This window comes from Lissotriton vulgaris, chromosome 7, assembly GCF_964263255.1.
Source record: "Lissotriton vulgaris chromosome 7, aLisVul1.2, whole genome shotgun sequence".
NCBI classification, from domain to species: Eukaryota; Metazoa; Chordata; class Amphibia; order Caudata; family Salamandridae; genus Lissotriton; species Lissotriton vulgaris.
In genome coordinates this window covers 1,764,975,568-1,764,996,989 of record NC_141695.1, presented here as the reverse complement: position 1 = coordinate 1,764,996,989, position 21,422 = coordinate 1,764,975,568, and the positions used below count along the sequence as shown (strand labels likewise).

The 21,422-nt window shown below is 44.6% G+C and overlaps 1 protein-coding gene across 2 annotated transcripts in view; it reads left to right on the top strand.

Annotated features, from left to right (window-relative positions):
• LOC147706617 (cell adhesion molecule CEACAM8-like) overlaps window positions 1-21,422 on the top strand; it is a 139,161-nt gene that overhangs the window by 107,738 nt on the left and 10,001 nt on the right. For both annotated transcript variants that reach the window (XM_086933108.1, XM_086933107.1), the window contains 2 exons: window positions 11,025-11,057; window positions 15,219-15,262. In XM_086933108.1, coding sequence (XP_086789234.1) covers window positions 11,025-11,057; window positions 15,219-15,262 — 77 coding nt within the window. The remainder of the gene's footprint in view (window positions 1-11,024; window positions 11,058-15,218; window positions 15,263-21,422) is intronic.

Genomic DNA, 21,422 nt, shown 5'->3' with positions numbered 1-21,422 from the left:
AGTATAAGTAGTGACTTTCTCTTTCCTTCCATTTGTTGTTCCGTTTTAGCACAGCTATGTCGCGGTGGCGGTGATGTCCTTTCTTGCCTACGTAAGGAACTTACTCATTAGGAAGATCTTAGCTTCCCTCTTGAATGTTGTAGTGTTTGTAATTTTCCTAATATTTGAAGGGAGTGCGTTCCATATTCTGGGGGCTGCCCCAGAGAAAGCTCTGTCGTATGTTTTCTTCTTCCGGAAGATGGGTGGTCTCAGCAACAGCTCCTTGGCACTCCTAGCTGGTCTGCCTCCTCCAGATAGCTCTATCTTCTGAGCCAGGTATCTTGGTGTTTTGTAGTGGAGCGCTTTGTGGGTGATACGTGCCATTTTAAGTTGGATTCTGGTTTTGTATGGTAGCCAGTTTAACGATTTCAGGTGTGGCGTGATATGGTCGAATTTCCTCGATCCGGTGATGAGCCTTGCAGCTGCATTGAGGCATGCTTTTAGTGGTGCCGTGGAAATGTTTGGCAGACCTGCTAAGGTTGTACATCCATATTCAATCCTTGAGATAACTAAGGATTGTACTGCCAATTTGAGATCTGCCGTAGAGATGAACGGTTTCACTTTCCTAATATAGTTCAAGTGAAAGAGGGCATTTTTTGCCATTGTTTTGATATGGGCTTTTATGTCTATGTTCCTATCCTATGGGATTCCTAATGATTTTGCTGAGCCCACTAGAGTAGGAGTGCAGTTTAGTTCTGTGATCAATTTGGTCCATTTTTTCACTTCTGTGTGGTTTTTGGTGGAGAGAATAATAGGAACTCCATTTTTTCTGCATTTAACTTCAGATGATTGCTGGTCAACCAGTTTAATGACATTTTTAACATGATATCTTCCAGAGATGCGATCTTGATGTATATCTGCGTGTCGTCTGCATACATACAATATGTTTGCGTCTCTGAGAATTTCTGTCAGAGGTTCGACATACAGGTTGAAGAGTGAAGGAGATAGTGTAGATCCTTGAGGGACTCCGATCACATTAGGACATGATGGGGATAGTTTCTGGTTGACCAGAAATCTTTGAGTTCTATTTTGAAGGAAGGATTCAAACCATTTCAGCACATTTCCCGACATTCCCATCCTGTTATGCAGCCTGCTTAGTAATTTTTCATGAATTACAGTGTCGAATGCAGATGACAGGTCAAGAAGGACTAGAAGACATATTCTATTAAGATCTAGGACCTGTAACGCATCAACGACGATATGTAGGATTACTGTTTCTGTGCTGCGGCCTGTTCTGAATCCCGATTGGCAGTCGGCCAATAGCATGAAATTAGCGATGTGATGGCTCAGTTGGTTTTGTACACAATTCTCGATTAATTTGGAAAGTAATGGAATATTGGTAACTGGGCGAAAGTTATTAGGATCTGCTGGGTCCGCTGTTGGTTTTTTGATGATGGGGACAATTTGGCCTGTTTTTAAGCACTCTGGAAGGATCCCTTGAGAAAGCGAGGTATTTAATATTTTGTTCCATATTGAGATGACGATGAGGTGGATTTTTTATAGACATTTGGCAGGGAGTGGGTCATTATAGTGGTTATTCGGTTTAATATCCGATACTGTTTTGGCAATAGTATTCTGATCGGGAAACAACCGTTACATCGCAACTTTTACAACGCACTTCTATTACAACGCAACTTTTACAACGCTGGATCCATTACATCGCATGCCTTTACAACGCATGACATTACATAGCAGATGCTATTACAACGCATTTTATTACAACGTAAGTATAGGTAAGTATATAATTTTTTTAAATTGTATTTAATATTATTTAATTAATTTAATTAATATTAATAATAAATAAATATATCAATTTATGTTTTTTAATATTATAAATTAAATATATTAATTTAAGTAATTTTTAAAAATAAGTATGAGTATAGGAGTATATGTTTTGGGGTACTGACATATATGTTTTGGGGTGTTTGGGTATTTTTAGGTTTCAGGGCTGTGTTTGGGTTTTGGGGTATAGGGGTATTTTTAGGTTTTAGGGCTGGGTTTGGGTTTTGGGGTACAGGGGTATTTTTAGGTTTCAGGGTTGGGTTTGGGTTTTGGGGTATAGGGGTATTTTTAGGTTTCAGGGCTGGGTTTGGGTTTTGGGGTACAGGGGTATTTTTAGGTTTCAGGGTTGGGTTTGGGTTTTGGGGTACAGGGGCATTTTTAGGTTTCAGGGCTGGGTTTGGGTTTTGGGGTACAGGGGTATTTTTAGGTTTTAGGGCTAGGTTTGGGTTTTGGGGTACAGGGGTATTTTTAGGTTTTAGGGCTGGGTTTGGGTTTTGGGGTACAGGGGTATTTTTAGGTTAAATAAATTTAATTAATTAAATTAAATTAAATTAATTAAATTATATTAATTACAATTTTTTATTTAAATAAATTAAATTAATTACATTTAATTAATTAATATAAATTAATTAAAATTTTAAAATTAATTACATTAAATTAATTAAATTAAATTTATTATATTAAATTAATTAATTTTTTTTTAAATTTAAATAATTAAATTAAATTAATTAAATTAACTTAATTACATTTTTTTTAAAAAGATATACTTACCTATACTTACATTGTAATGGCATGCGTTGTAATAGCATCTGCTAAGTAATGACATGCGTTGTAAAGGCATGCATTGTAATGGATCCTGCGATGTAAAAATCGCGTTGTAATGGAATGCGATGTAAAATTATGCGTTGTAAGGCCATACATCCGTTCTGATCCTATAGCTTGAAGGTATCCCAATGCGCTTTGTTTTTTGCTTCATCGTGGTTGATTGTCAGGGTGGTATTATTCAGTCTGTGTGGTTGGTTGGGCAGGGTGTCCGCTGCCATTTTGAGCTAGAGCAAGCTCAAGATGGCAGCAAGAATGGTCAATGCCAAATTGGCTTTTTTTCGGTGTCTGACCTGAGCTCAGTGGCATATTTAAAACATGAGGGGGCTCCCAAGCAAGATATGTTGAATGGGCCCTCACACTCACATCAGCAGGGGCTGAGGGCCCCCCTCCAGTATGACTAAGCCTGGCCCCCTGTGCACTGCGGTGGCTGCAGGGGCCTTCATTACACCTCTGCCTGAGCTACCTTCCAGTACAATGGAATAGTCCTGATTTGATAGAGAGATTGAACAGGGAACACATTGAAGGGCAAGCAGATTAGCAAGGTCAGACAAAATTCGGGGGGGCTGAATTTTAAGGGAGAGCCTGACTTAGTTGAGACAAGGATTTTCTGAATTGTCTCTGGTGTAGAACATAACAATTTGCTTGGGCTGGTAGCACAATTAGGGACAGGTTCACAAAAGTTGAGCTCCTCAGCCTGATCAAGTGGGCTAGAGAAATTCTGATGAATCATTTTGATTTTGTCTTCAAAATGGTTAAGTAAAGGATTCACAAAGTGTTTGTGAAGCACTTATTTCTTGGGAGCATGTTTCAAAGTTTATAAAAGTATTAAGCACATTAAAAAGGGCTTCGGAAGAGTTTTTGTCTCTGCAATTTGGTTTGATATAAGTGATTTATGGGCTATCTTGAAGTTGAGATTGTATAGGTTTAAGGATACTTTATAAGCGTCCATATTGGATACATTATTGGTCGGATGCCATTGCCTTTCATACGGTGCATGGGGTCTATGTACCCGATTGTCGTAAGGTATGAGGGGCTATTTTATCAAATTCCGACTACAGAGCTCTGTTGTAGTCAGGAAGAGTTTGATCGACATCGAAGTCCTCTGACGGGGACACTAAAGTTCAACACCTTAGCCACAGAATCAGGGGAGATTATCCACCACTGTTGAGACATGTTTTATAACGCAGAGAACAAATATGGGCGCGTATTTGTTTTTCCTGTCACATTATACTTAGGGATCTGAAAACAGAAGAGCGAGTGTCGGTCCAGAGAACAGATTTGGGTGGTTTGCAAATGAATGGTGAGAAGGTAGTAAAAATGAGGTCCAGAGTCTGAGCTGCAACATGAGTTGCTCTGTTAACTTGTCGGAACAGACCAAAGGGCAGATTTACAAGACCCTTGCGCCTCTTTTACGCAGCTGTTGCGTCACTTTTGTGACACAGCGGCGGTGCAAAGCCAGCGCCATGCTGTGGGGTATTTACAACGTTACGCATCTGGGAGATGCGTCACATTGTAAAGCCCTGTGCCACATGCAGGTGTTCCGGCGCAGGGGGGGGGGGGCGTTCCGGTGCAGGAACGCCTTCTAAAAGTGTCTGAGAGAAATCTACAAGATTGCACTCAGTCACTTTTAGGGCCATGCTGCGTCAAGACCCTGCGCCTGCTTGAAGCAGGCGTAAGGATTGACGCAGCATGTTACAGATAGGGCACCCCGAGCCTTGCTGGAGCTGCGTTGCGGTTGCGACGCAACTCCAGCAATGCGCTGAATTTCTGCCAGGGATGCGTCACGCATCTGCCCACCCGAGCACCACAGGGCACCGCATTGTAAATACGGCACATCAGTGGTGGCGCACGGGTTGGAAGATGCATCGCAACTCTTCTGGCGCATCCCTGCTGATTAGCAGAGAAGCGCCAGAAGTCATAAATATGACCCCAAGTGTTGCTAGGTTGGAAAATAGTTGACAAGTCTCAGAGGAATCTTACCCATGGTAATTGAAGTCTCCCAACAAGAGGAACTGTTGTGCTGCATGCACACGGGGCACAATATATTCCAGTTGGCTTTGAGTGAACTCTTTTTTTGGTCCAGGCGGACGGTAGACTAAAGCGCCTTTCCAGCTTACTTTGGGAGAGTTGAGCTTGAAAATGCATATTTCTGACCCAGGTCCCATGGCAGCATCAATGGAAACACCTGATATTTACAGTGAAAGGAAGCAGCAGAAATGTGGTGTGAAAGGCTATGTATAAACAAGGTATTATTAGTAGCAGGTTAGCACTATTCTGCTTTCATAACTTAGGCAAGTGTTTGTAGAGTTTTTGAATTTGAATCAATTGGATGTTATGTATGTGGTTGCCTATAGTTAGTATTTGTTAAACATCTACTTTACGGATTGTGTTTGCTCATTTGAAGGTATAATGAGCTTCTCCCTGTTAAAGATATGTGTAGAGTGCTTTCTCCATAGACAGGTGTTCCGATGGCTCTGCCATTTTGTTGAGTTAGTTGAGGTCACTGAGTTGGATGGTCAGAGGTCCAGTGCTTGGCTGCAAGAGCACTTTAACAGGAAGGTACATTTCTGTGAAACAATGTTGTGCATTTTACCGTGTGACATGTTTCAATGCATTGTAATTGGATGGTTCTAAGATGTATGTTGACCTAATCCGAGGGCGTTGCTGTTGAGTTGAAGCATCTTGCCAGAATGAGGCTTTGTTGCGTTATGTAGATCGTGTTCAGATTCAGAAAGGGAATTATAATCATTGTAGGAAGGATGTCCAATAATGAATATTGTTCAGTGGGAGATGCTTTTCGGTGTCCAGAGTTAGCTGATGTGTGTATGTCTAATTCATACTGCATTGGCGGTTTTGTGGTGTTGGGTATTTGTGTTGTAGAACATCATTAGCTGCACTACATGGCAGACCCAAGGCACCTTGGTGGTGGTAGAGGAAGGTTGGATGAGGGGTATGTAGTGGTTAGACCAAGAAAGGAGAGTGTTCACACACGCACGAATGAGGAAGTGAGCTCCATATGAGCGAGGACATGCGTGTGATGAAGGAATATGGACTTGTCTGGGAATTAAAATTGGAAGATATTCTAGTAGTGTAATACTATCCTCAAAGAACAGGACGCAAGACATCTTCTACACGTTTCCAGTATATTCCCTCACCTTCTACTGTTAATTCAAGTTTAGGATTTAGATTTACTAGAACCCTGTTTCCTTTATGAATTGGGAATTCTGGGCTTCAGAAAATGTGTCTTTAATCTGGTAAGCACATTAATTTCACCTGCTACTACAAATGCAACTTAGTTATTTTTGAGTCAACAGTATCCCTCGTTGTGCAGAAATCCTCTCACACATGCAAGGTGAGTCTGGACCCAGTGACGGAACACAAATGAGAAGTTTCTGGGTCTTTTACTCTGTGCTTACCTCTCGTGCCTCTTCTTACCAACAAAAGAGAGCCTATTTATGTGAATTCCTATGGAGACATTTTGTCTAAGTAATGAAAAACACAGTGACTGAATATAACAAGTGGGTGGTCAAAAAACTAACGGGACAAGGAGAAAAGGAAAAACAATTTTCTAAAAGAACCCTCACTCACCCTAGTGGTGACATGCTTCATCATGGGGTTTGTCACAGGAGGGACCAAGTATCCCCCTGTGTGCTTCAACGCCTGCGATTGCAGCGGAGCTGGTATGTCAACTGTGAGGTGTGAAAAATCAGTGAATAGGTGGTGACAATAAAAGATCCCAACTGGACCCCAGCAACTTTATTTAAAGGGCCAGTTGTTCACAGTAAAATAGTGAGATCACTGTAGGGTTGAAATTAGAACCCTGGTGATCTGGTGTAAGTGGTCGACATGTTTCTGCTGTGTTATATGCTATCTTAGCTCAGCTTTCTTCAGGACCAAGAAATAGTAATAGAAAAATGCGTCCTCCGGGGGTCCACCCACGCTAAGGAGTGCCCACACCGTTAGGACGGTAGAGGGAAAAATTACAAATTTTGACTTTCCTCAATTAACTCACGTTTTACCCGCACTCGATGATCCTGCAATTTGCCTGGATACCGTCTACAACATAAAAACACAAACATTCTCAGCTGTATCTATGTTAGTTGAATCACATGTCTAAATCAGTTATTTTGACCTGTATTATCAAATAGTTTTTAAACTATATATATATGACTCATATTTAAGTCGTTTCTAGTAAAGTGAAAACATTTCTTTAAACTGTGCAACCATGTGGGTACTTTCATATTTAGAATTTTCATATTTAAAAATATTTTAAAAACCGGATTTATAGCTCATAGAATGTCCGAGTCCTGACAGCCCCCTCTCAGAAGCTACCTGGGCCACGTAAACAAAAAAAGGTTACAGAAGATCACATAGTCACTCTCAAAGCACTCACTCTGTTAGAAGAGTTAGCGTGCCGCATGGACGCTCAGTCTGGCATTCTCTTCACGTCCCGTGTTTATCTGTTCAAAGAAGCCAACACGGAGCGGGTTAGCTCTCAATTCGGGACAAAATCAAGATGTATTTCACTCTGCAATGCAGCGAGATAACCACTTACTTCAACGGGTACGACTCGCCGCTTGGAACCTAATTTCTCTCCCGCTGGCGTCCGAATGTTACTTTCAATGGCGCCGTGTCTATTTTTAAATTACCATGTGTGTGTACGTCCCGGGTCACATGACCGGAAAAGGATTTTTACCTCCGGACGTGTCTTCTAGAAACCTCATTCCTTATTTTGAAATACAAATAATAATGTATAAAAAGGAAGTTTCGGAGTCTCATTCATGGCAAAAGGTTATCCCGATTGTACTAGTTACTTCCGTGTTCCCTGTCCACTTCCTGCAGTGTAAACCTGACGACTGGGCCGCTAACCTCGCGGTTGAAATAATCACGATCATATTGTGACAAATGTGTTAATTCCTTTTGATGTACTGATACAGCGAGAGGATTGACAAACATTATATGGTTTAAAATTAGATTGGGATTACTATTTAAACCAGAGTCTCCATCAATCCAGCTGGACATGCTGTTACAATTGGGAATTCTGATAGTGCGCAAATTCAGTAAGTAAATGAGCAAAAGATACTACTAAAGAGTTTCATCCCCGTATATTGCCCCAGGGAATATCATCATTGAGTCCCGTTTGGTGAGAAGATAGGCGGTAAACCCATCTTTGTTCCTGTTCAAATAATCTATGCTCATTACTATGTGGGAGATGTTCAATCACTGTCCAGTGAATGTCATCCGGGGAATGTTTTTGATCTAGGAAATGTGACGTCATTTTCGTGTTACTCTTGCCACATCTTATGCTACTCCTGTGTTCACAGATTCGGAGTTTAACCATCTTTCTGGTCATTCCTACGTATTTTAAACCGCAGGGGCAGGTAATTAAGTAAACAACATTGGCCGTGTTAATATTAGTGTGGCTTCTCTGTTCCCAGATTTTATTGGGTTCCAATGTTAAAAACTTTGAACTGGTGGTAAAAGGACAAACGCTGCAACCACCACAAGGGTAGTGCCCTGTTACAGGTGGTAAACCCCAGGCATTTAAGACACATCTAGTAGACTCCTGTGTCTCATGAGGTCGAGTATGGACCAGGGAATCCTTGAGACTTTTTGCCTTTTTATACGAAAAAAGAGGTCTTTCCCAGTTGCAATTATTGGATGTTAGAATTCTCCCATGCTTATTAATACAGCGACTCACTACGTTAGATGCTGTGTTATATGTAGTGACGCATGTCAGAGGTGGCTCGTTGTTCTCAATACGTGGGTTTCTTCTAACAAGGAGTCTCTATTTTGGTTTCTTGCTCTTTTGTAGCTCCTAGTTAGTAGATGTTGTGGGTAACCCCGATTGTGCATCTTGACTGTCAAATCCTTTGATTGCTCTTTATAATCTTCTACATCGCTACAGTTCCTCCGAATGCGGAGGTACTGCCCAAACGGTAAATTTTTCCCTCAATGGTTAAGGGTGGAAGCTGGTATAATGTAGAAGGTTATTTTTGCTGGTTGGTTTATAGTAGGTTTTCATTTTTAGCTTATTTCCCACTTGTGTAATGGTCACATCCAGAAACACAACAGTAGAGTTGTTGTATTCATAGGTGAATTTAAGATTAGAATCACAACCATTAATCCAGTTGAAAAAGGAATTGAATGTCTCTTCACTCCCTTTCCATATTAGCAGCACATCATCTATGTACCTTTGCCATAGAGTGATGTGATCAAAGAAAGGATTGTCAGATGGTAAAATGTGTAGTTTCTCGAAATTAAAGACATACAATCCAGCCACACTGGGGGCAAATGTGCTGCCCATAGAAGTACCAGTAGCTTGTAAATATAGCTGGTCTTCATACTGGAAAACGTTTCTTTAAAGAGCTAAAGCTGCACAATTAGTCACAAAGGATTTTGATGTTTTATAATCCCATGTGGTTGTCTCTAATGTGTTGGCAATTACCTCAATTGTTGCATCTTGTGGAATACAAGTGTAGAGGCTCTCAATGTCTAATGTCGCCAGAAAATATTCACCTTCCGATAAAGTTATTGTCTCAAGTAGAGCAAGCAAACTTTTTGTGTCTCTAATGTAGGTGCTAGTAGCCTCAACTAAGGTCTTAAAAAGAAATCGCAATATTTGGATAGGGGTTCAAGCAAAGAACCCAGACCCGAGACAATAGGTCTCCCTGGTGGTGGCAGGAGACCCTTGTGTGTTTTCGGAAGAGTGTAAAAATAAGGAATTTTCCCTTCCGAGGTTGTCAAAAAGTCTGCCTCATGTTTAGTAATCCAGCCTTCATGTTCTGCTGATATTACAAGTTCAGTTATCTCAATTCTGAGATTCTCAGATGGATCCTCTCTCAGCGGACCGTAGTTGGTTACGTTGCTTAACAGTCGTCTACATTCCTGATCGTAGGCTTTTTTGTGTTGGATAACTACGCCACCCCCTTTATCCGCACTCTTTATCACTACATCAGAATTTCTTTGTAATGATTGTATTGCCTTAAATTCACCAGCTGTCAAATTCTTATAAGGACTGGGGGTCTGGATGGATTCAATTTCTTTAACCACCGCCTGTTCAAAAGCCAGTATTTCCGAAGGAACACTGTGTGGAGGTGGGATGAAAGTAGATTTCGGTCTAAAGTCTGTATCACCCTTTATTCTCTGCGTAGAATCGGTCACATGTTTTTCAAAATAGCTCTTTAGTCTCAGTTTACGAAAAAAATCAGAGAGTTCACAACGTAATCTGAATATATCAAAACCAACCTCTTGTGCCTGCCAGGTGACCAGAGGTGGGCTATGGCTGCTCTCTTTTCACCTAGTCATCTGGTGACCAGAGGTGGGGTATGGCTGCTCTCTCTACATCAACTAGTCACCAGAGGTGGGGTATGGCTGCTCTCCCTCTTCACCTAGTCACCTGGTGACCAGGGGTGAGGTATGGCTGCTCCCTCTTCATCTAGTCACCTTGGGACCAGGGGTGGGGTATGGCTGCTCTCTCTTCAGCTAGTCACCTGGTGACTGGAGGTGGGGTATGGCTGCTCCCTCTTCATCTAGTCACCTGGTGACCAGGGGTGGGGCATGGCTACTCTCTCTTCATCTAGTCACCTGGTGACCAGAGGTGGGGTATGGCTGCTCTCGCTACATCTAGTCACCTGGTGACCAGAGGTGGGGTATGGCTGCTCTCTCTCCATCCAGTCACCTGGTAACCAGAGGTGGGGTATGGCTGCTTTCGCTTTATCTAGTCATCTGGTGACCAGAGGTGGGGTATGGCTGCTCTCCCTCTTTATCTAGTCACCTGGTGACCAGGGGTGGGGCATGGCTGCTCTCTCTTTATCTAGTCACCTGGTGACCGGAGGTGGGGTATGGCTGCTCTCCCTCTTTATCTAGTCACCTGGTGACCAGGGGTGGGGCATGGCTGCTCCCTCTTCATCTAGTCACCTGGTGACCGGAGGTGGGGTATGGCTGCTCTCCCTCTTTATCTAGTCACCTGGTGACCAGGGGTGGGGCATGGCTGATCTCTCTTTATCTAGTCACCTGGTGACCAGAGGTGGGGTATGGCTGCTTTCGCTTCATCTAGTCATCTGGTGACCAGAGGTGGGGTATGGCTGCTCTCTCTTCATCTAGTCATCTGGTGACCAGAGGTGGGGTATGGCTGCTCTCTCTTCATCTAGTCACCTGGTGGCCAGAGGTGGGGTATGGCTGCTCTCACTTCATCTAGTCATCTGGTGACCAGGGGTGGGGTATGGCTGCTCTCCCTCTATATCTAGTCATCATGTGACCATGGGTGGGGTATGGCTGCTCTCTTTCATCTAGTCACCTGGTGACCAGAGGTGGGGTATGGCTGCCCTCTCTTCATCTAGGCACCTGGTGACCACTTCTCATCTTTTTTTCCACAGGCGCAGTTCCCTGCTGCAGACCAGACTTACATGGTAAGACAAATGCAAAGCGTCTCTCAGCACAGGATGGTGTTTCTGATTGCTTAGATAAATGTTATTTCTTGATGTCACCTGAGGATCCTAGTTCAAAGCAGGTCACCTCTGTAAGTGTAATGCAATCCGGTGGGTTGTTAATAAGGCCTTGGATCTGGATTAACCTGTCATGGATATCTAAGCTGACAAAACAGAATCCTATGAACTGACATGGGACAATACTCTACCTTATAGATTGTAGAATAGTTTTAGAAAATGCAATTTCATGACAAGGTTGTGCTTATGGTAACAATGTTTTTTAATTAACTATTCAAAGGCCTTTCTGCACTGTAGGACTAAAAAGAGGGACTGTTAATAGGAGGAGCTAAATATTGCCGGCCTGTAGGAATAAAAAGAGGGACTGTTAATAGGAGGAGCTAAATATGACCGACCTGTAGGAATAAAAAGAGGGACTGTTTATAGGAAGAGCTAAATATTACCGACCTGTAGGAATAAAAAGAGGGACTGTTTATAGGAAGAGCTAAATATTACCAGGTCTGAATTAAGATCTTTGGAAACTAGCAAAGAATTGGCACCAAGTGTGCGCTCAAAGGTGAGATGTTTCACAAGATGACAACGTTCCCTGAGAAGCAACCTACCTTAGAGTTGGGTCTCTGCTGTGGGGGGTAGGATGTGGACTGCACCAGTTGTACGCTTAGAGGTGTTTTGTTCTATAAGACAACTGTAGGAGAGTAGGGTCTGCTATCCTATGGTCACCCCAATTTTTGCTTTTTGCTTCACTGGTTTTCGACTTACTGAGGCTGTGGGCCTGCTAATCAGACCCCCAGCCTGCTGTTCTCTCTCTAAATTTATAATACATGTGCTATAGGTACATACCACAATTGTAAATGGACTCCTTGTCAGCCCCTGTACCATGCACTATAGGTGCTCCGGGCATAGGTGCCACCAAGGCCTACCGGGGGCTGAAGCATAGCTTTTGCCACCCCTGGCTGGTTCTTAAATTGACACAACTGGCTGATCACTCAGCTGGGGCAAGTGGGCGTAATCACCCCTTGCTTAGATATAGTATACCTATATCTACACCTATATCTGGACACATATATAGCCTGTAAGCCACTCCTATGGAAGGCCTCATCAATCCTGGAGGCAGAGTGCGTGGTTTTATGTGAGATGGAGCTCTGGCATGAGCTGAGCCTGTCTGCAGCTGTCGGGAACAACTCCCTAAGCTGATCCGGGATAACGCCATACCATATACTCTTAAGCGCCTTATAATCCTCGCGGTTATATAGCAACTTTGGTTTGGCTTTATCAAAACATGTCGTGTAAGGTGTCATACGAATTGGAATACTACCCCCTCGCCAGTTCTGGCGACGGGGGTAGCATTCCACCCTTCTAGAGGGATAAGACATGTTACTTTACTGAAACGCGGTTGATTTAAAATGAGCCTCAGATCCACAAAACGGATGCCTCTGCCACAGACACGGGTCTGGCCTCCTGCTGCTGACCGAAACTCAGCATATGGTGGCCTGGACAAAGAGTTTCCTGTCGCAGGGCGGTGTCAAACCACCCCAGACAGGAGATAGTGGATTGTAGTAGGGAGGTTTCAAAGAAACCAGACACTGCCTGGGGAGCACAAGGCTGCCCCTTGCATAATCCGGCCAAACCAGTTCTGGGGCCTCCCAGCCCCTGTCCCAGCGCGGCCTGGATCAAAGGAAAGGGGTGTAACCACCCCCTTCCTGGGTCCCACCCATAGGAGGGGACCTAGCAGGATGTCCAGCCCACCAGATTCGAATAAGAGTGGGAGCAGTGCCAATGCAACTCAGATCATCCTGAAGAAACATAAGAAACGAATTCTGGACCCTTCGACTTTCTACTCAACGCAGAAGACTGAAGAATCTCCCTTGTGGTCAAGGAGTGACCACCCTGTGCAAACAGGCACCATCCAGCCCTCGACCCTTGCTTTGTTGCAGTTCCCGCCGGAACTCGAGCGACAGAGATCGACAAGATTAAGCTTGCCTGCCTTCTCCCTGCCTGATCCACAGTCCCTGCAGAGCTGAGACCAGTGGAGGCGACTGGAAGCGTGGGGCACGCCATCTTGAAAAGGCCACGAGACGCTGACCGTGCAGCCCACGAGTGATCCTCGAAGCTGTGCACCGGGGTTTGAGAAGCCCCCACCCCGAGCTACACTTGCACCAAAGCTACCCCCTCCACACTCGACGAGTGCTGCGTGGGGCCCTTCTGCTTGTGGCAGCTCGACGCGTTGGCCCGGTCACTTACCAGCTGGCTTGTGGCCCCTGTGCCGACGAAAACTGAAATACGACTTGTTTTTCTGGTTGCTCCAGATCTGCACCAGCTCCTGTGAAAAGGAGCCCCCACTCTGACTCTCCTGGTTCGAGTGATAAGCAATCTCCCGGTTCCGCGTGGATTGCTTTTGCCAAGTGCTGTTTGCTGCAATCTTGAAGCCGACGGTGCTGACGGCGAGAGCCTACGTGGGACAGATCGTGACCTGCTCCTGGACGTCGCAGATGCCCCAGAGCCCACGTGACAGAGGAGAGAAGCCTATCGACGACCATCTGATTGCGCCTGACATTGCCTGGTTCCGTCCTGGTTCCACCCTGGTCACTGCTAAGTGACCCAGACTCTGTCCCCTCTGCTTTCAGGTACTTTTCTACTTCGATCCACCCTTGGATCGCACCGGACACTTCTGCTTCACATCGCCTGCAGCTGCAACAGCTTCAAGCACCAAGAGCCTGCGTGTCAAAACCCAACGCCACTTCGACCCTGTGCACCCACGGCCTGTGGGTGAGGTAACATTGCAACGCCGGTGTTCCCACACTGGTACACACCTCTAGGGTCTGTGTCTAAAGTTTTGTTCCTCTAGGTTCAGCGGAAGTATCTTTTAACTCACTTTATTTAACTTTTACGCACCATTGACATTGCATTGGTGCGAGCCGCACTTTCCGTGCTGCACCCGTCTCCTGTGGGCTACTCCCGACTTCAGCATTGCTAGTCCTGACTGCTCCCAGCAAATCTCTAGGCCCTAGGCCTAACCACTGTTCGATTGGTGTTCCTTATACCACTTTTTTAGTATATGGTTTGAGTGGCCACCCGCCCTCATCCATAATTGTGCAACTTTATATGTTTTACTGTGCTTTTGATTTAACGCTTGTGCCCCTTTCCTCATAAAGAGTACTGGGGAGTAATTTAGAAATAAATACATATATTTTTATAATATATACTTGTGTGGTGTCCTTTCATTTGATTACAGGATTGTATGTGGTAAAACAGCTCGCTTAACACGACCTCTTAAGTTAAGCCTTTAAGGCTGCTTAGTCCATGCTACCACTAGGATAGCTTGTCTAACAAGGTTGACTTACAACCAGACATCTTTGGGGTTTGTTTGGACTGATACCAAGTGGTTCCAGAATTGGAAACACTACATATCAGGCCAACTTCTCACAACAACCTTCCCTGAGAAGCATGGGGCCTTAGAGTTGGGTCTCTGTTGCTGGGAAATGCAGAGTGAACTCCACCATTTGCATGTTCAGAGGTGAGATGTTCCACAAGATGGCTGTCTTCATTAAAAGCTGCTTACATTTGGATCTCTGCTGTAGGGAACTAGAGCGTGGACCGTACCTCATGCATGTCCAGAGGCGAGATGTTTCAAAAGATGACTCCATCACTGAGAAGTATCTCACCTAACAGTTGGATCTCTTTTATAGGTTAGTAGAAAGTGGACCCCTACTCAGACAAGAAGGGTTATCTAGTCATCAGTTTGAGATGAGCTCAGTGAACGGCTTTATAAACCAGGTAGAGGGCCGCATTCACACAGAGGGTCTGTCCTCACTTTGTCCTGATGCTGGTGGAAGCCTATGATCAAGGACCGTAGGAGATTCCATTCCACTGTTCATCCCCTTACTGAAATCACACCCATTCAGGGACATGTGATATACAAGCCTTCTCTCATTTACTTCAAGAATACAATAACATAACTATAACATAACAATAACATAATAAAAGAGAAACGATAGAGCAAATAGAATGGAGGAAGCAAACAAAATAAATGCCACAGAACAAAAGTCAGAGTAAGATTGCTCATCTCAATACAATCCAGGGATGTCTCTTCTGAATGTATCTTAATACTGTCTCTTTTGTTTGCAGGCATTAAAGCATGGAGATCAGGCAACATACGACCACCTGCAAAGGTAAGCAATGGGAAACGTCATATTCTTCACCTCACTGTAATATCTACACTATCTTCAGCCACATAGAAAAGCCATAAAAAAGCCCAGCATCACATGAATAGAAAGAATGACTGAGGCGATAGACCACTCGGGGGGAGTGGGGGTAGATGTATTATTTTTAGCACAGCACAACAGAGCAGCTAAAGTATGAATTTAAAATGGCGTACTACTGCTGTCTCCCTCTGCGCTGACGCTCCTTAAGTCTGCCTAGTGCACCGCACAACCTTTGCACTATGGTGCACATATGTTTGCATGCTCTTTTGCATAAGATGTATAGTGGAAGCCTCCTCTTCCAGGAAAACATTCTGGCCTAGATTTACTGACAGTTGAGGCAGTGCAGCAAGGTAAGTTGCTGAGCTGTGTTATGTGAACAGGAGAGAGCTGAACTGCACCAGAAAAGGCCCTATAACTGCTGAGACCTGGAATACAACATTCTCTGTCCTGTCATGTGTGGGCTTAGGGAGACTAGATTTGGGGATAGGTTTACAGACTGAGCAGCAATGGCTATTTTATTTATTTTATTTATTTATTTTTAATATTTATAAAGCGCTACATTTACCCGTAGGCGTCTTGGCGCTATCCGATCCTCTGACAATGTTCTGTACGTATGTTCTAAGGACTTCACTTGAGGGCCAACCTCTGACTGTAATGTTCGTCTTTACATCAGTGGCTGTAACTGAGGGGGAAGCATGAGGCAGACCAGAAGCAATCTCCAACAATAAGGACACAGCAACCTGATGCCTAATGTATCCACTGAGAGGCAGAGAAAGGACGTACAAAGGCTATAAGTTAATTGTACAACCTCAGTGGACCAGCACAGAGTAAGGCTCAGCACCAACCTCACATTGGGGACAGAACTTCCTGATGAGCACCTTGGAGGGCAGTGTGCGTATGAGAATAATAAAATGGGGGCAATTGTGGCTTTCATTAGGAGTCTGTAGTCTGGCCAGCGAGTTCACAGCTCCTAATACAGAGGTCGGTGATGTGTGGTACTATTTGGATGGGGTGTAAATAAACATTAACGTACAATCAAAACTTTCTTATGTTTGTGCAGTTTAAGTATATTTTGCTTAGAAATAGTAAATTAAGTTATATTAAATTACATTTTAAATAATAAATTAAGGAGCAGGTCCTCATGCCAGCTCCTCCTGCAACAGTACTCCTGTCCAGCTCTTCGGCAGTCCACTACTGCCTTGTAGACCTGCTACTCTCCGCTTGCCCTATGCGTCAACCTCCTCGGCTTGTGTCTTGCCTTCCATTTTGTTTTTCTGCTTGTGTTTACGTGCTCTGTTTTTCTGCTCTCAGTTTTTCCTTTTTCTTGCTCTGTTTTGGCTTTTTCTGCTTGTTTTTCGGTGCTCTGTTTTTCTGCTCTCTTTTTTGCCTGTTTCTCCTCTGTTGTGGCTTTTTCCGCTTGTTTTTCTGTGCTCTGTTTTTCTGCTCTCTTTTTTGCCTGTTTCTCCTCTGTTTTGGCTTTTTCTGCTTGTTTTTCTGTGCTCTGTTTTTCTACACGCTAGTTTGCCTTTTTATGCTCTGGTTTGCCTTTTCTGCTCATTTCTTCCTTCTTCCCACCTTTTCACTCCTTCTGCCATTTCCCTTCTTCTGCCCCCCCACAACGGGGCCCTCCCCCCAGTACCTACTTAATGGAGGCCACAGTGTGACTGCGCAGCAAGCAAAAGGCATGTCTGTCGGTACCTGTCCTCGCCTGCATTGCGCCCGGCACCAGGAGCCTTGGTCCTCCCGTCACCCTCCACTACACTGCTGAGGGACTCTTGAACCTAGACCTCACACACCGAAACAACAACTGCTGCACCGCCTCCCCACAAGCAACCAAAGGACCCTTCACCTGCCGCCATTGCTGTTTCTCATGCAATACAAGATCACCAATCTACACAAGATCCCGCACCACACCTCCTCTAAAGGCCACATACAACCCAGAACTTTTCCAATGCAGCTACAAGATGATACACTGCGACTGCACTAACAAACACAGTGTAGGTATTGCCATTATCTTCAAGGAAACCAACCGATTCATCACCACTAAAGTGAGACCACACACCTCTCATAGATTACCTCCACTTCTATCTAGAGACCAATGCTAAGACAACAATAAGAGGCACCCTCGTATACAGACACCCGGAACCTTGACCAGCTTTCTGCAATGCCATCTCCAACCTTATACACCCCCTAGCCATCGAGTCCTACCACTGCGTCCTACTCAGCGACCTCAATTTCTACATAGATGAGCCCAATAACTCTACTACCCTACTGGAGAACCTGAACAACATTGGGCTCACCCAACTGGTCACTGAATCCACGCACAAAGTTGGGCACACACTCGATCACATCTCACCTTCCAGAGACAGAGTCAAATTCAGCCATATCACAGAACTCACCTGGTCTGACAATGCCAGCGTTCACTTCACCTCTGGTCCTCTTCACACCATCTTCACACCATCAGCAAGCATCACAGCTCCCACCGCAGCTGGCGTAAGGTAACAGAGACACAGTGGACTTAGGCCCTCTGCACCAGCCAACCCGATGCCTCATCAGATCTAGAACAGGCCACTCAGAACTTCTCTGCGTGGATCACCAAATGCATCAAAAGAGTCACCCCGCCGAAACCAGCAAAAACCACCAAAATCTCATAACAAGCCAACTGTTATACCACTGAGTCAGAACCACCAAGCCCAACTGCTACTGACTCGAGAAATGATGGAACTCCACGAAAAACCACTCCGACAGAGCCTCTCACAAAGCAGCCCTTAGCAATTACCACCTGAGCATCAAGGAGCCCAAGAGAGCAGCCATCATAGCCTGCATCGATACCGCAGCCTATCACATGAAAAAAGTATACAAAATAGTTAAGAAATTCTCTAACCCAGCAGCCACATAGAACACAATACACCCCTCTCAAGAACTCTCCTACACCCTCTCGGAATACCACAGAAAGATCGCCACCAACAACTGTGATGCCCAACCCACTGTGCTCAACATCAACAGTCTCGTCCAACCAGCGCACACCAGCCAAACGATCACCACATGGTCTCCACTGACCGCACAGACCACAATGGCCATCATGTCATCCATCCACTCACGGGGCACCCACTGACACCTGTTGCAACTGGCTTTTCAACCTCAGAACCAATCAAATCAGCAAGGAACTCACCAGCATCATCAACACCTCCATCACCACAGCAGCCTTCACGGACAGCTTGAAACACACAGGGGGCAGACCCCTCCTAAAGAAATCCTGCTTTGACCCAAGAAAACTTAAAAAGTATTGAATAATCTCCTTGCTCCATTACCATGACAAAGTACTGGAAAAGGCCGTCAACTAACAGCTCACCGGATACCTGGAACAAAGCTACCTGCTTGACGCCTCCCAATTGGGATTTGATCCAACCACAGTTCAGAGACTGTGCTGAACGCTACCACAGACGACATCAGAACACTTCCCAACAATGGGGAGACTGTAGCTTTGATCCTCCTTAACCTCTCGGCTGCGTTCAACACCATATCCAACCACACCTCCTCAACATCGGCATACAGCAAAAGGCCCTCAAGCAGATTGCCTGGTTCCTTACAGGATACAACCAGAGCGTCTGGCTGCCTCCCTTCACGTTTGAACCCAAGAAAAATGTAAGCGCATACCCCAAGGATCATCCCTCAGCACCACCTTGTTCAACAGCTACATGACCCCCCTTGCAGACATTGCCAGATCACGCAACCTCAACATAATTCCCTATGCAGACGCCACTCAACTTATCCTCCTGCCCACCAAAGACCCCTCCACCACCAGAACAAACTTCTGCAACGCCATGACCAATGTAGCCAACTGTATGAGAGACAATTGCCTTAAACTCAGTTCTGATAAGACAGATGTGCTGATCTTCGGAAAAAACACTTCTATAACTAACCACAGCTGATGGCCAGCAGAACCCATCCTACACCCAGGCCAACAGATTATGCACAAAATCTAGGCAGCATCCTCGACACTGAACTGACCAGGAAACATGAAAGTCAATGCAGTGGCCACCTCCTGCTTTCACACCCTCTGCACACTCTGCAGAACATTCAGATGGATTCCAGTCAACATCAGAAAGAGCCTCACTCAGGGCCTCGCCACTAGCCGCCTGATTACAGCAACACACTTTATGCCGGAATCTCCACCTGTCTCCTCAGGAGACTACAGACCATACAGAATGCTGCAGTCAGACTCATCCGGGACCTTTCCAAATGCACCCAACTCACCCCCATCTTGGAAATCTCCACCGGCTCCCCTTCGAGAAGAGTTCAAGATCCTCGCGCACACCTACAAAGGCCTACACGGTCGAGGACCGTCCTACATCAACCACCGACTCAACTTCCATCTACCTGCAAGACACTTGCACTCCCCCTCAATAGCCCTTTTGCCCACCCACTGTATTTTTCACAGCTGCAGCGGGGGCCGCACCTTCTCCTACATTACTGCCAAGACCTGGGACGACCTGCCCCTCCAAACCAAACAGAACGCCCCCCCTGGCAGACTTCAGAAACAAACCCAAGACCAGGCTTTTCGATCGATACCTCCCACCCCAGCGCCCAGATACCTCCCAGGGGTGACAGTGCTGCGCTTTACAAATACTGATAGATTGATTGATAGCTATAACTAATCTTTAACCTTTGTTTTTTAAAATTTAATTACTGTTGATATAAAAAATATGTTGTGGAGTGTTGTCGAGTGGAGAGTTGTAAAGTATTCTTGTGTAGAGTAGAGTGGGTTGAAGTGGCATAGACTTCGTAACTATAACTTATCCTTAACTATTTTTTTATTTTTTTTATTTCAAAGTTAAAATAAAAATAAAAGTAGAGAGTAGAGTTGTAATGTATATCCATCCTTCGTCTTATAACATTTTTTAAGGTAAAGCAATAAAAAGCTGATATTCCCACCAGGGTAGTCACTTTATGTTTACATGCACCACATTTTTTAGTGTTAGCTAACTTTAAAATTTGATGTTTTGCATACTTTGATGCACTCAAAGAAAAGTCAGGAGGTAAAATCTGAGAGGTACAGTTAAAGAATGAAAGATATCAGAAACCAAGAGAATAAAACTCTGTGATTAATTAATTTTTTGGGGAGCCAATTGATTTGACCTTTGCTGAGTGTGTTATGTGCACACTGTGACAGTGTGGAAGTTTACATGGAAATCTGTGCTTTTTTCTGTTATGCGAGTATCGCAACATTATAAACAACTCTGAGGTATACTATAAATCTATGTTTTAACCTGTAAAAAATGTGCACACAGGTGGACTGATAACAATCCATGAACAATGCATGCTGCAGGCTTGTTTTAGGAACACCGCTGGCAGATTGGAAACCCCTTCCTTTATCAGGCCAACCCCAGACAGGCGGTTTGCACATAGGGTGTCATGTTATTATCAGCACCTCAAGATATCTGAGCGGCACCCTGGAGAATGTGAGAAATAGGCACACACATTGGAAATAGTTCCACACTCATGATGTACCTTCACCGATAATTTTGTCTGATGGTATCTTATTTCCTAAATGCATTTTGATGAGGTCACAACTCGCAAAAGAACAGGAATGACCACACTGCATCAAGAATAGTTTCTCGTGTGGCACTTAATTTAACATCAGGCACAGGGTAATGAGCGCCATGATTATTTGTCATTTAGGCATCCAGGGCTGGATTTGTCCAGGTTTTGCATCACCCTTGCACTACGCAAGGGATGCAGGGTGCCTTAAATCCCAGAATGAGATGTAACATGTCACTCCAGGCCACCTTGCATACTCCTGCATGGCATGGTAACCTGGAGAAACAGAAGACATCGCAAGTCACTGCCTTATATTATTCTACTGTGGTAAGGCGTTCTTGTGTACTTCCCATTAATACATAGGATCTGGCGTTGCCGTGCACTTCCTACTGGCCGTAGGATCTGTGCATTGTTTGGACAACAGAAACTAGGGGCTTGGTGTCAAGCCTGATTCCGAACAACCCAACCGGATATGTTGGCATATCGACCAGCTAGCTCACAGTGCCACTGTAACCCCCCTAACCAACCAGGGAACCAATGGTTTCTAGCAACCACTGAACATGACAACCCTGACCCTTCAGGGATC